This window comes from Lethenteron reissneri, unplaced genomic scaffold (genome assembly GCF_015708825.2).
Source record: "Lethenteron reissneri isolate LAM-NWPU_2019-01 unplaced genomic scaffold, ASM1570882v1 scaffold_1359, whole genome shotgun sequence".
Lineage (NCBI taxonomy): Eukaryota > Metazoa > Chordata > Hyperoartia > Petromyzontiformes > Petromyzontidae > Lethenteron > Lethenteron reissneri.
In genome coordinates, this window is record NW_026891068.1 from 13,518 (window position 1) to 27,500 (window position 13,983).

General features: G+C 53.5%; 1 protein-coding gene across 1 annotated transcript in view; it reads right to left on the reverse strand.

Moving 5' to 3' along the window:
• Positions 1-13,191: 13,191 nt before the first annotated feature.
• LOC133362072 (protein Wnt-5b-like) overlaps positions 13,192-13,983 on the reverse strand; it is a 12,167-nt gene continuing 11,375 nt past the window's right edge. Inside the window, exon 5 of the mRNA XM_061581035.1 lies at positions 13,192-13,325. Within this exon, the coding sequence (XP_061437019.1) occupies positions 13,228-13,325 (98 nt within the window). The 3' untranslated portion in view covers positions 13,192-13,227. The remainder of the gene's footprint in view (positions 13,326-13,983) is intronic.

The window sequence follows — 13,983 nt, forward strand, 5'->3', positions numbered from 1 at the left end:
CACTCACACACACAGAACACTAACTGCTGTGCCACCACTCACACACACAGAACGCTAACTGCTGTGCCACCACTCACACACACAGAACGCTAACCACTGTGCCACCACTCACACACACAGAACGCTAACCACTGTGCCACCACTCACACACACAGAACGCTAACTACTGTGCCACCACTCACACACACAGAACGCTAACTGCTGTGCCACCACTCACACACACAGAACGCTAACTGCTGTGCCACCACTCACACACACAGAACGCTAACCACTGTGCCACCACTCACACACACAGAACGCTAACTACTGTGCCACCACTCACACACACAGAACGCTAACTGCTGTGCCACCACTCACACACACAGAACGCTAACTGCTGTGCCACCACTCACACACACAGAACGCTAACTGCTGTGCCACCACTCACACACACAGAACGCTAACTGCTGTGTCACCACTCACACACACAGAACGCTAACCACTGTGCCACCACTCACACACACACAGAACGCTAACTGCTGTGCCACACACACAGCGCTAACCACTGTGCCACCACTCACACACACACAGAACGCTAACTGCTGTGCCACACACACAGTGCTAACCACTGTGCCACCACTCACACACACACAGTGCTAACCACTGTGCCACCACTCACACACACACAGTGCTAACCACTGTGCCACCACTCACACACACACAGCGCTAACCACTGTGCCACCACTCACACACACACAGAACGCTAAGCGCTGCGCCACACACACAGTGCGCGGTCGTTCTGCCGGCTGTGGTAATTGTACAGCAATCAACTGTTGTTACTGAACCGGCCCTGGGGCTCCCCAAGGTTGAATCGGCCTCAAGCGAGTCCCCGGTGCGATGTGCGGTAAACTTTGCCACCAGGGAGACAGAGGCGGCCGGGCGTGGTGCTGATCACCCGCCGACGCAGTGGAGGGGGTGGCTATGCAAGGGGGGATCTTTGTCTTCACAGGTGCTGCTACTCACTGACAGCACTTACCCCAACGGTCTTTCGCAGTGGCGGCTCCTGCAAAATCTCTCAGGGGGGGCAAATGTCTGGATGATTGGTAAGGATAAGGTCAATCCATGCAATGGATAAATTAACAGCTTAAGCATGTGTAGAGGTGATACGCGCTGGGATTAGAGATCGTATGCCAGCGCGTAATGATTGGCTGTGTAGGTGGTGACGTGCGCTGACGGTGGAGGATCAGGGGTCAGCGCGGGGTCGTGGGTTACGGGGTACTGATTGGCTGTGGACCGGTGACGTGCTGAGAGGGAGTGATCGGGTGGCAGCGCGGTGTGATTGGTGGAGGAGTGTTAACACGCGCTGGGGAAAACGGATCGTAGAGAGAGTGCGTCGTGATTGGTTCATTAAGGAGCGATGCTCACGTTGAAGTACGCATCAGCTCCGCCTCTCGTGAGCAGGGGCTATAAAAGGGGATGCACACAGGCGTGAGGGCAGTGTGTAACCAGCGAAGAATGAAGACGGGGATGAAGACCTAGGGCCCTGCGGTACCTAGTCCCGCTGTCCTAACGGGACCGGGACTCTGTGTAACCCAGAGCCGAATGCAGTGTGTGTAGCCAGGGACATAGGGTCTACACGAGTCGAGTGTATTGTGTAGCCAGGGACATAGGGTCTACACGAGTCGAGTGTATTGTGTAGCCAGAGGCGTAGGGTCTACACGAGTGAAGGTTATCGTGTGTAGCCAGAGGCCTAGAGTTTACACGAGAGTAGTGGAGTGTGAAGTCGGAAGAAAGGAGACTACACGTTGTATTTTGACACGTAAAGATTTAATAAAAAGTGTGTTCCCGTCAAGAAGTTCCTGCCGTCAATTCCCATACTTCAACTGGCGTCAGAAGTGAAACGGTCTTCCAAGCATGGATACAAGGAGGAACCGTCGGACCCACGGGATTGACCACGGGGACAACCTCGACGACGCGGGTCAACTGGCATCGGGGGGTGAGGAAGAGGAGTTGCCCACGGGGCAGGATCCGCCGACGGCGCCGGACGAGCCACGGGGGACTGACGCCGCGCTTCGCGAAGCGCACTCCCGTCTGGCGGAGCTGCTGCTCGCCGCCGCGTCCATCTTGGCGGAGATCAGCTCGTCGGGAGGAGCGGGAACGGCGGCCGACGTTCTGCAGGGTCGCCCTGCAGATTCCCGCCAAAACGATTTGGCGATGGCCGCCATTTCATCTGCACCGACTTTTGGCGGGAACGGCCATCACCACGTGGCAGGGGTTCTCCATGCGCGCCCGCTGACGTCACCAACGCGCGCGGCGGACCGCCATCACACACCCGCCGAGGGGGCCGCCATCTTACACACCGGCGGGGCGGCAGAGAGGAAGCACGAGGAGGAGGACGACTTCATTTTTCAGCAGCGCCTTCCCACGTTGTCAGCCTTCAAGGCGGAAGGCGGGGATTGGAGCCAATTTCAGCGCAGATTTTTGGCGCATCAGGAGATGTCCGCCTGGTCCGACGCTACGGCACTGCGGGCACTGCCTGCCATGCTGGATGACAACGCGCTCGCGGCCTTCACGTCCGCACGCAGGTCGGACCGCTCCACGCTCAAAGATGCGCTGGCTCTCATGGCCAAGGTCTATGGTCCTCCCTCCGCGTGCCGCCATCATTTTTATGCAAGACGGAAGGCGGACACGGAGACCGTGCTCGCCTACCGCACGGCGTTGCTTGCTCTCGCCGACGCCGCGTTCCCTCGTATGGACGAGGAGGGCCAAGATGCCATGGTTTTGGAGCAGCTGCTCAAGTTGGCGCAGGACCTGGGGGTCCCCATCAACATGGCCGATGAGACCGATATTTCATCCTTACGGGTCTCCACAAGCATACAAGCGCACGAGGTCCTTCAACGTAAACAGGGAGTCGTCTGCAACGCTGCCGTGGCCTCAACTCCGGGCCCAGTTGTCACCGTGCCCCAAGTCGTCAGCCCACGAGAGGAGGCGTTCATCGCGGGACGACCGGGGGACTGGAGATCGGGGGGTCGTTCGCCTCTGCGAGCGGCCCGCAAGCTGGAGCAACCGAGATCTCCGACGACTGTCATCACCTACTATAACTGCGGCCTCCGGGGCCACGTGGCCTCCGGTTGCCGCGCCCCACGTCAGCGCGCCATGGGACCTCGGCTGGACGACGACCAAGGCCCCAAGTCGTCCCTGCAAACCCCGGCAAGTCGCGGCACCTCACATGCTCGGCCCGCATACTCGGCACATATGGGTCGTCGCGTTGCGGCGGGGGAGAGCCGAGTAGAGTTCGGGGATTCGGTTCAGAGAGGGCGATTCGGCTGAGACCGGGGAGACATTGAATGGTCGGAGTTGGGGCACAGAATAGTGGCTGCCTCAGCGGGTTCATCCGTAGTTACCGGATCTATTGATGGGGTCGAGGTCAGGGTGTTAGTGGACACGGGGGCATCGGCGACTATTATATCGGATCTCATTTATAATATTCTCCCTGTACAATGTCGTCCGCTTCTTCCGGTGGATGTGCCATTTTACGCCGCTAACGGGGGATCGTTGGGCATTATCGGTCAGATTAGGGCATCCATTTGCATTGGTGATATCAAATTGTCGGGACCCGTTTTTGTTTCATCCTCCCTGGCGGTCCCTTGTCTATTGGGCACAGATTTTTTGGCAAAAATGCCCATCAAAATTCTCATTGATCAGCGTTGCATTGAACTACCATCGGGTCGCCGTATTTCATTTTTGACGAGCCCTAATGAAATTCGGACGGCGTGCGCTACCATACAGGCGTTAGCGACACAGACCGTGCACGTGCCTCCGGGTTCACAAATGTTAATTCCCCTCCGGTTGCGGAAGCCATGGGTGAAGGAGGCCTCGGAACAGGGCATGCTTTTGGGTCCTTCTAATAGGGCTGTTGGAGGTCTCGATTTGTCGGTGGCTCACACTTTGGTGGGGGCTGACAGGGATCCGTTTGTGATGGTTTTAAACGCTGGGGCGCGGCCGGCCGTCATTCAGCAGGGCACCGTGCTAGCTCACGCGGCGCGGGTCCCTGCGGAGGAGAGGCTGGTTGCGCAGGCGGATCCGAGTCCCACGAAAAACGTTACATTGAAGGAGGACCTCGATTGGGTTGATTCGCTGTGCGCGGACTCTGACGATTTATGAGCGGTACAGTTGGGTGCGCTGCGCGGGTTGCTCATTGAATTTTCGGATGTCTTCAGTAAACATAAGTATGACATTGGGTGCACGGACCTGCTACGCCACCACATTGAAACGGGCGATGCGGCACCGGTCAGGCAAAATCCCTTCCGACTGAGTCCTGCTGAGAAGGAACATGTTCAGTCGGCAGTTAACGATATGCTAGAAGCCGACATTATTTCGCCTTCCTCCAGTCCTTGGGGAGCGCCTATTGTGCTCGTTAAAAAGCAGGACGGGTCCCTGCGATTTTGCGTCGATTTCCGTCGCCTGAATAAGATCTCTGTGGCCGACGCGTATCCGCTCCCCAGGATGGACGAGTCTCTCGACGCATTGTCTGGTGCGCGATACTTTTCGACTCTTGATTTATTATCCGGATTCTGGCAGTTGCCACTCGACGAAGAGTCTAAGCCTAAGACCGCATTTCGGACTCCAGGGGGCCTGTTTCAGTTTAACCGGTTACCCATGGGACTTCACTCCTCTCCGGCGACGTTTCAGCGTCTTATGGAATTGGTTTTGTCGGGCTTGCAGTGGGATACGTGCCTCATTTACCTTGACGATGTCATTGTTTTCGGTAAAACGTTTGAAGAACACCTCCAGCGATTGAGGGGGGTGTTCTTGCGAATGCGATCGGCTAAATTAAAGTTTAAACCGGCCAAATGCCACCTTTTTCGTAAATCCGTGAGGTACTTGGGTCACATTGTCGACTCTTCGGGGATTTCTACCGATCCTGCGAAGACGGACTGTGTCAGTTCGTGGCCAATGCCCACGTCAGTGTCAGACGTACGCAGTTTCATCGGTTTTGCTTCGTATTATCGCCGATTCGTTGAGCACTTTGCCACCATTGCAAAACCCTTGCACGCTCTAACGGCGAAAGGAGTGAAGTTCCGATGGGGACCGGAGGAGGAGGCTGCATTCTGCTCCCTCCGGGACGCCTTGGTTAGGGCCCCACCCTTGCGCTATCCGGACTTCGCGAGTCCCTTCTTGCTAGACACGGACGCTAGCAACACGGGCATTGGGGGAGTGCTGTCCCAAGTCGTTGGAGGGGTCGAACGAGTGGTCGCCTATGGTAGCAGGGTGTTGTCGCCGGCAGAGCAGCGCTACTGCGTCACCCGTCGCGAACTGCTTGCCATTGTTTTTTTGGTACAACAATTCAGGCCATATCTCTATGGTCGTCATTTCACGGTCCGGACGGACCACGCGGCGCTCCAGTATTCATTGCGGGTCGCCCAGCCCTCGGGCCAATTGTCGCGGTGGTTGGAAGTCCTCCAGGACTATCAGTTCACGACTACGTACCGTAAAGGCTTGCGACACACAAATGCCGATGCCCTGTCGCGGTTGTTGCCTTGTCACAAATGTGCGTGCTTATCGGGATCGGCGCGCTGTAAACCGCCGGTTACGGAAGGTAGGGAGGCGTTGGTTGCGGCCGCGAGCACACCAATTGGGGATGGTCCCGCTACCCCTGGGGGTCAGGACTCGCTGCTCTCAATGTCATTGATTGAGTGGGGCCGTCTCCAAATGGCGGACAGCTCCCTGCTGGCATTGCGCCGCAAGACGGGGGGTTCCGAAGGTAACCGCGACCGAACTGGCTCCTACGAGCTTAAGCAAGGCCTATTGATGAGATGGGACAGTTTGTCCCGGCGGCATGCGATTGTGGTGCCTGCTGCTGTGAGGGGGAAGGTTGTCTTGGCCGCACACGAACGCCTCTTGCATTTGGGAGTTAACAAAACGCTTGCCCTGCTTCAGCGTGACTATTATTGGCCGGGAATGGGGGGTGACGTGGGGAATATTCTGAAGGGTTGTGTTGAGTGCGCCAGACGGAAACCACCGCCTGTGCCAGCTAATCCACCGCTGCAATCCATCCAGGTCTCGCGCACTAACGAGCTCGTTGCACTCGATATTCTGGGGCCTTTTCCGGTCACGCCTAGGGGTAATAAGTACCTGTTGGTGGGGGTCGAATATTTTACCCGGTGGCCTATGGCGTGGCCACTCGCCAACCAGTCGGCAGCGGCTGTGACGGACGCCTTTGTCCAGGGCTACGTCCTGGACAAGGGGGCTCCCGAACGCTTGCTGACTGACCAAGGGAAGAATTTTTCGAGTAAATTACTGCAAGAGGTGTGCGACCTGTTGGGTACCAAGAAGGTGCGTACCTCCCCGTACCACCCGCAGACGGACGGGATGGTGGAGAGGCTTAACAGGACATTGACTTCTATGTTGTGCCAGCAGGTGTGTGAGGCGCATGTTGATTGGGACCTGCAGGTCCCTGGGGTCCTCGCCGCGTATAGAATGGCCCCCCATGCAGCTACGGGATTTTCCCCATTTTATCTGATGTACGGTCGGGAAGCCGACCCGCCCATGGAAACGCAGCTGGGTCTGTCCGCACCACGAGCAAATTCGAAATTGGCAGAGCATATTAAATTTAATATTCATAAGCTGACAGAGGCAAGGGAGGCCGCACGGCTTAATTCACGGGCTCGCCAAATTGCAAACGAGCGGTTGCGGGCACGGAAGGTGTCCGTGCACAATTGGGAACCAGGTGACAGGGCCTGGCTGCATTGCCCGCAGGCACCTTTGGCTACGTCGCCTAAATTGTTGAAGCCGTGGCGGGGACCCGTGGAGGTCGTGCGGGTTGCACGCCCCCAGTGCGTTCAGATAAAATGGGGAAAACGCCGTTGGTACGTCCACCCCTCCCGACTGAAACCGTTCTCGCCTCCGTATGGCCTCCCCTTGTGTCATGAGGGCCGAGCATGTGACGTGACCAGCGACCCTGAGGGGGAATTGTCTTTGCCTGCTCCTCACATGTCTCCGCCTGATCCGCTCCCAGGTGTCTCGGAACTGACAGCTGCCGACCACCGGCGGCCGGATCTTGAGCGGCCGGAGCCACCGGACGGTCGCCAACGTCCCGTCCCATACGACGGACCGGCCAGACGGACTCGCGCTAGGTCGCGCTACTTTGTGTGACCTGCCACGTGAGGAGTCGAGGCAGCCGGAGCGCCTCGGCACTGCGTTTAGTCACAGAGACACTTGGCGCGTTCGTTTTCCGGTGTTCGCTTTTATTGTGTTCGTTTTCCGGTGTTCGCTTTTATTGTGTTGTTCGTCGGGCTGTATATTGCTTCATATTTAAGTGTTGTGTTGTGTTGTTGTTGTTGCGTTACGAGGCACACTGAGAGGTGGAGTTCTTTGTTACTGCATTGACGTTAGGTTGTGTTGTTGGTTAACAGCCGGGCCGGCTGCAAGCTATGTGGGAGGGGGTGATGTAGAGGTGATACGCGCTGGGATTAGAGATCGTATGCCAGCGCGTAATGATTGGCTGTGTAGGTGGTGACGTGCGCTGACGGTGGAGGATCAGGGGTCAGCGCGGGGTCGTGGGTTACGGGGTACTGATTGGCTGTGGACCGGTGACGTGCTGAGAGGGAGTGATCGGGTGGCAGCGCGGTGTGATTGGTGGAGGAGTGTTAACACGCGCTGGGGAAAACGGATCGTAGAGAGAGTGCGTCGTGATTGGTTCATTAAGGAGCGATGCTCACGTTGAAGTACGCATCAGCTCCGCCTCTCGTGAGCAGGGGCTATAAAAGGGGATGCACACAGGCGTGAGGGCAGTGTGTAACCAGCGAAGAATGAAGACGGGGATGAAGACCTAGGGCCCTGCGGTACCTAGTCCCGCTGTCCTAACGGGACCGGGACTCTGTGTAACCCAGAGGCGAGTGTAGTGTGTGTAGCCATAGGCATAAGGTCTACACGAGCCGAATGCAGTGTGTGTAGCCAGGGACATAGGGTCTACACGAGTCGAGTGTATTGTGTAGCCAGGGACATAGGGTCTACACGAGTCGAGTGTATTGTGTAGCCAGAGGCGTAGGGTCTACACGAGTGAAGGTTATCGTGTGTAGCCAGAGGCCTAGAGTTTACACGAGAGTAGTGGAGTGTGAAGTCGGAAGAAAGGAGACTACACGTTGTATTTTGACACGTAAAGATTTAATAAAAAGTGTGTTCCCGTCAAGAAGTTCCTGCCGTCAATTCCCATACTTCACATGTAAAGGCAACTTCACTTCTTTAATATTAATGAAAAATAAAGTGACTCTTACAATACATTTTGTTTGTTTCTATACTCACTATTATTACAATCCACTCAGTTTATTTTATTAAAGATTCCACTAGGTGGCGACAAATAATATTGTTGACTGAAACGTGCTTACGTATGATGACGTAAGCACGTTAGTGCGAGCCCTCCCGGAAGCCATAGACAATGCATTGCAGCGCCCGCCGTTCGAAAAAAAACATCTTTGAATGTAAGTCTATGGGAACACTCTGGGCGATTCTCAGCCGGAGTGAAATCGCCAAAGAAGAGGCGGTACTCCACAGAACGTGACATGACGCTGATTGGACTATATCCAGAGGCACAGTGACGGCTAGCGTAACTCTGTGGTTGAAAGACATTGGTGGTGCGTCGCCCAATCGCCCTAATGAAGAAACCGCCCCTGCTCTTTCGGTAAATTCAGGTAGGTATAAAATAAAATAAATCACGACGTTTCGGGCGCAACACAAGCGACCGTCACCAGGTGGGACAACCACAGCAAGAAACAATTGGTGAAGTGGGCAAAAGGGCTGCTGGAACACGTACACCAGGCCCTCAAGATGAATGGGTACTCGGACCGCATTATTCGCAAAGCTGTTTCTCCAACCATGGAGAAACAACCCCCTGAGACGCCGATCAAAACCATCACGTTACCATACATAGCAGGCGTCACCAAAAATATTTCCAAGATCTTAAACAAACGCAAGATCCAGGTCCGATTCAGTACAGTACACAACATACGTGATCTAATCCCATCGGTGAAGGATGTCATTCCTGACATGCAGTATCCTGGAGTCTACAAACTAAGTTGCACCTGTGGTGGCTGTTGCATTGGGGAAACGAAACGGCATGTGTCGGACCGTGTTCGCGAGCACAAGGCAGATCTGAAACACGGCAGAACTAATTCCTCCGTCGTGGCTGACCATTGCTATAACGCTGTGAGCTCTCATGATATTGTTTTTTCCGAGACCAAGGTACTCTGAAAACCTTCGGGCTACGATCAAAGGTTTGTTCATGAAGCCATGCAGATATCTAAACATAGACATAACTTCAACCGGGAAGATGGATACAAATTGAGCAATCATTGGAAGGATGTTATTAACCAGGTCAAACCTTAACTGCTTCATGGTGTTGCCTTCATATCCGCATCTCCAGTTTCTTCAGCTTCCCACTCCCAGCCCCGCTAACTCCCCCCCCCCCCCCGGCATTTCCTTGTTCGTTTCTTAATCCCTCTAGCGGCACTCCACTCACCCTACCCCCCACCCCCTCCCTGTCTCTCCTCCTTGGCTCCTCCCCCGTCTCTTACCTATGTAGAGGAGTAAAATGGGGACGTGACGTCAGGTGTGCCGTTCAGTGCGATGACATCACGTCTCCCGGGGTACTTAAGAGATACCCCGTGACGTGGGCGGGGTCACTGTGGGAACGGGTAGAGTAAGCAGAGTGAAGAGGGAACCAGGGGTAGAGAGAGGGATCGAATGGTGAGCCTGGAGAGAAGCCGGTGGTAGCCGTAGAGGTGCTTCTCTCTCCAGTCGGTGGAGTCGGCAGAGTCCCTGATCTGACACGAGAGAGAGAGACCGGAGCTCGCCGGCAGGGACCCAGACTCAGAGTAGGACCCCCCTAGCCCCTGGGAGTTGTGTACCCTGCTGTGTAATATAGATAAGCTTTAATAAACCCTGGGAGTTGTGCACCCTGCTGCGTGTGTATTGTAACAGCTTTAATAAACCCTGGCGGAAGCCCCTAACTTACCTCCGTCTCCGAGTACGTCCGTCGGAACTACTCAACACCTATATAGCCTCTTGTCACGGCAACCCTTTTGCCCACTTCAGCAATTGTTTCTTGCTGTGGTTTTCCCACCTGGTGACGGACGTTTGTGTGTTGCGCCCGAAACGTCGTGATTTTATTAATTATATACCGACGTGACTCTACCGAAAGAACCAAAGAGTATGGATCCCTGCAGTCACGGAAACTTCCAATCGAGGTCTAAGGCTACATGGGTGGTTTTGTCTGTGTCCTGCAGGTGCTCCCCTGTGGCCCCGTGAACAGCTGGAACCCGTCATGGCCACCGAGGGCCTGCCGGCCGTGCTGCGCTGCCGCCCTCCCCAAGGCTTTCCTCCTCCCATCGTCTTCTGGATGGACGGCTGTGAGTACCACGGTGGCTGTGAGATGTTGACTACCTCGCCTGATGCACAGGAAGTTGTGGGTTCGATCCCGACCCAGACGACGCCTGCTGCTGTATATTTGTAGTTTGCGTGTCTCTCTCTCATCATCATCACGGTGGCTGTGAGATGTTGACTACCTCGCCTGATGCACAGGAAGTTGTGGGTTCGATCCCGACCCAGACGACGCCTGCTGCTGTATATTTGTAGTTTGCGTGTCTCTCTCTCATCATCATCACGGTGGCTGTGAGATGTTGACTACCTCGCCTGATACACAGGAAGTTGTGGGTTCGATCCCGACCCAGACGACGCCTGCTGCTGTATATTTGTAGTTTGCGTGTCTCTCTCTCATCATCATCACGGTGGCTGTGAGATGTTGACTACCTCGCCTGATACACAGGAAGTTGTGGGTTCGATCCCGACCCAGACGACGCCTGCTGCTGTATATTTGTAGTTTGCGTGTCTCTCTCTCATCATCATCACGGTGGCTGTGAGATGTTGACTACCTCGCCTGATACACAGGAAGACGCCTGTTGATATATCTTTTTACTCTTTTGTTCTTGCGGTAAAGTCACGTGGGTATAAAATAAAATGAATCACGACGTTTCGATCGCAACACAAGCGGTCGTCCTCAAGCGGAAAAAAATATAACCCGGCAGTGGAACTGCTGAACCAGCGAGAGAGCTGTTACAACAAGAGGTTATATATGTGGCGATGGGCAAGCAAGCGGGGTCTGAGCTGGAAAGGATTCCACCCCCGGACGCAAGCACGTCAGTTGTATTAATGGGGGAGATTAGGGAAAGAGGGATTAGGGAGAGAGAGATTAGCATGAATGAGCTTCCATCGCCGCAAAAGAGTAGCATGCCCTCATATGCGCACAACAGCTGTGTTGAGAGATTAGCACCATGAGAGTGCACTCCAAAGGGCATGCGAGACTGACAGTGCAATCCAAAGGACATGTGAGAGGTCTAAGAGAGAGGCATAGAGAGAGAGAGAGACACAGAGTCAGTAATAACAGCTGACATAGGCAGGTAGGATGGAAACATCACAGTCAGTTAAGACTTTACCTGGTTAATAACATCCTTCCAATGATTGCTCAATTTGTACCCATATTCTCGGCTGAAGTTGTGTCTGTGTTTATATTTCTGAATGGCTTCATGAACAAATCTCTGAACGTAGCCGGTAGGTTTGCAGAGTACCTCCGTCTTGGAAAAATCAATTTTGCGTGAGCCCACTGCGTTAAAACAATGATCAGCAACGGCAGATGTATTGGTCCTACCGTGTTTCAGATCCGCCTTGTGTTCATGAACGCGGTCCGAGACATGCCGTTTCGTTTCCCAAATGTTACTGCTGCCACAACCACAACTCGGTTTGTAGACACCAGGGTACTGCATGGGAGGAATCATTTACAGATGGGATTAAATCACGGATTTTGTGTACTGTGTTTAAACGAACCTGGATCTTGTGTTTGTTTAATATATTGGAAATCTTTTTGGTAACCCCTAGCGCCTGCTGCTGTATATTTTGAGTTTGCGTGTCTCTCTCTCTCATCATCATCACGGTGGCTAGGAGATGTTAACTACCTCGCCTGGTACGCAGGAGGTCGTGGGTTCCATCCCGACCCTGACGCCTGCTGCTGTAGATTTGGAGTTTGCGTGTCTCTCTCTCTCATCATCACGGTGGCTAGCAGATGTTGACTACCTCGCCTGGTACGCAGGAGGTCTTCTTTTGTACAACTGCTGATGTAGATGCAGAGACAATGACTACAATTTCACAATGAGGTGGGCAAGCCAGGCAAGCGAAGCGGAGTGCATCATTGCCGCGATGTCTCCGTCCTATTTGTGGACCGGAAGCAGTGCGGCGTTGTCCGTTGTACGCTGTCTCTTCTGGGTGACCACATTTGCACCACTTTTGCAGGCATCCTCCACATCTGCCGCTGCTTCCATGATTTGCATGGCGGATGATGATGAAGACACAAGTAGTACTAATCACATACCTGCATTTCCCATATCCCCTCCCTTTAATGCTGCTAATCCTGCACAATGCACGGGCATAAGTAGTACTAATCACATACCTGCATTTCCCATATCCCCTCCCTTTAATGCTGCTAATCCTGCACAATGCACGGGCATAAGTAGTACTAATCACATACCTGCATTTCCCATATCCCCTCCCTTTAATGCTGCTAATCCTGCATAATGCACGGGCACAAGTAGTACTAATCACATACCTGCATTTCCCATATCCCTTCCCTTTGATGCTGCTAATCCTGCATAATGCACGGGCATAAGTAGTACTAATCACATTCCTGCATTTCCCATAAATATGCTAAATTCCTCTTGATATGCAAATTCCTTTGTCAAGGCGCCCAGCTTATATACACGCTCCAAGCACGTGTGCTGTTTCATTCAGACGCTGTCTCCCCGACAGACCTGTTCTTCACCTGAGGATGGCTGCTTGCGTTGTGGCCGAAACGTCGTGAGAATTATTTTATTATTTTTATTTTTATTATTTTATTACTTCCCTTCTACGTGACGACTTTACCGAAAGAACCAAGAAGATGAATCCCTGCAGTCACGAAAGAAGCTTTAAATCGAAACGTAATTTTTTTGTTATTTTTATTATTTTATTACTTCCATTCTACGTGACGACTTTACCGAAAGAACCAACAAGATGAAAGTGTAGCTGGCGGTGTCTCGCACGCGATTGAAGTGTGTAAAGTAGAACGCACGCAGCTCTGAGTGAGGGCTACACGCTCGATGTCGATGCCATTAACAGCTTCGTGCGGGTCGCGATCTCAGGCCACCCCTAGACCGGGTCGCGAGGCTACTTGCAAACGAATTGATCGACGGTCCACGGGCAAAGCTTGCACTTGACGTTCCGCTTAAGCTGCTCCTTGCACCCGCACTGCATCTGCAGCGTGACTGGGGAGGGAACAGCAGAGGGGAGAGCGCTCACGAGGTCAGTTGAACACGTCGGAGGCTTTCGCGACCAGTATTATTCACAATCAACGTTGTTGGGTTTAGATGGCGTTGTTTATACTGGTAGGAACGAAGTGGACCAGCCTACAATAGATTATATCGTCCGTCCGTCCGTCCGTCTGACCGTGTAGCAACATCGCCCCCTACTGCAAACACTTGGCAGGACCCGACAAAAACCTTTAGACTCAGTGAGGCTTTCCTGGCTAAACAAGTGTAACATTCCCTTATAATTCCCTGAGATAGTTTTAATTAAAACATTTAAATAAAAAATTAACTCACAGCGGCGTAAAGCCTACAGCTAGGCCTAAAGCCTAGAACTAGGCCTCAAACTCTCCCTTCGTATCGTCCGATTAGGTGCAGCAACATCGCCCCCTACTGCAAACACTTGGCAGGACCCTACAAAAACCTTTAAGACTCAGTGAGGCTTTCCTGGCTAAACAAGTGTAACAATACATTATGTTTATATTCTTTGGTTACTCGTTCCTAACAGCCCACCACGCAGGGTCCTGTTAAATGTGTCGTGACCCTCCACCACCCGACACGGCCAATCGGTTAAAAAAGTGTCACGTTGACAAAAGACAAAATAGTTCGCTGCTTTAGC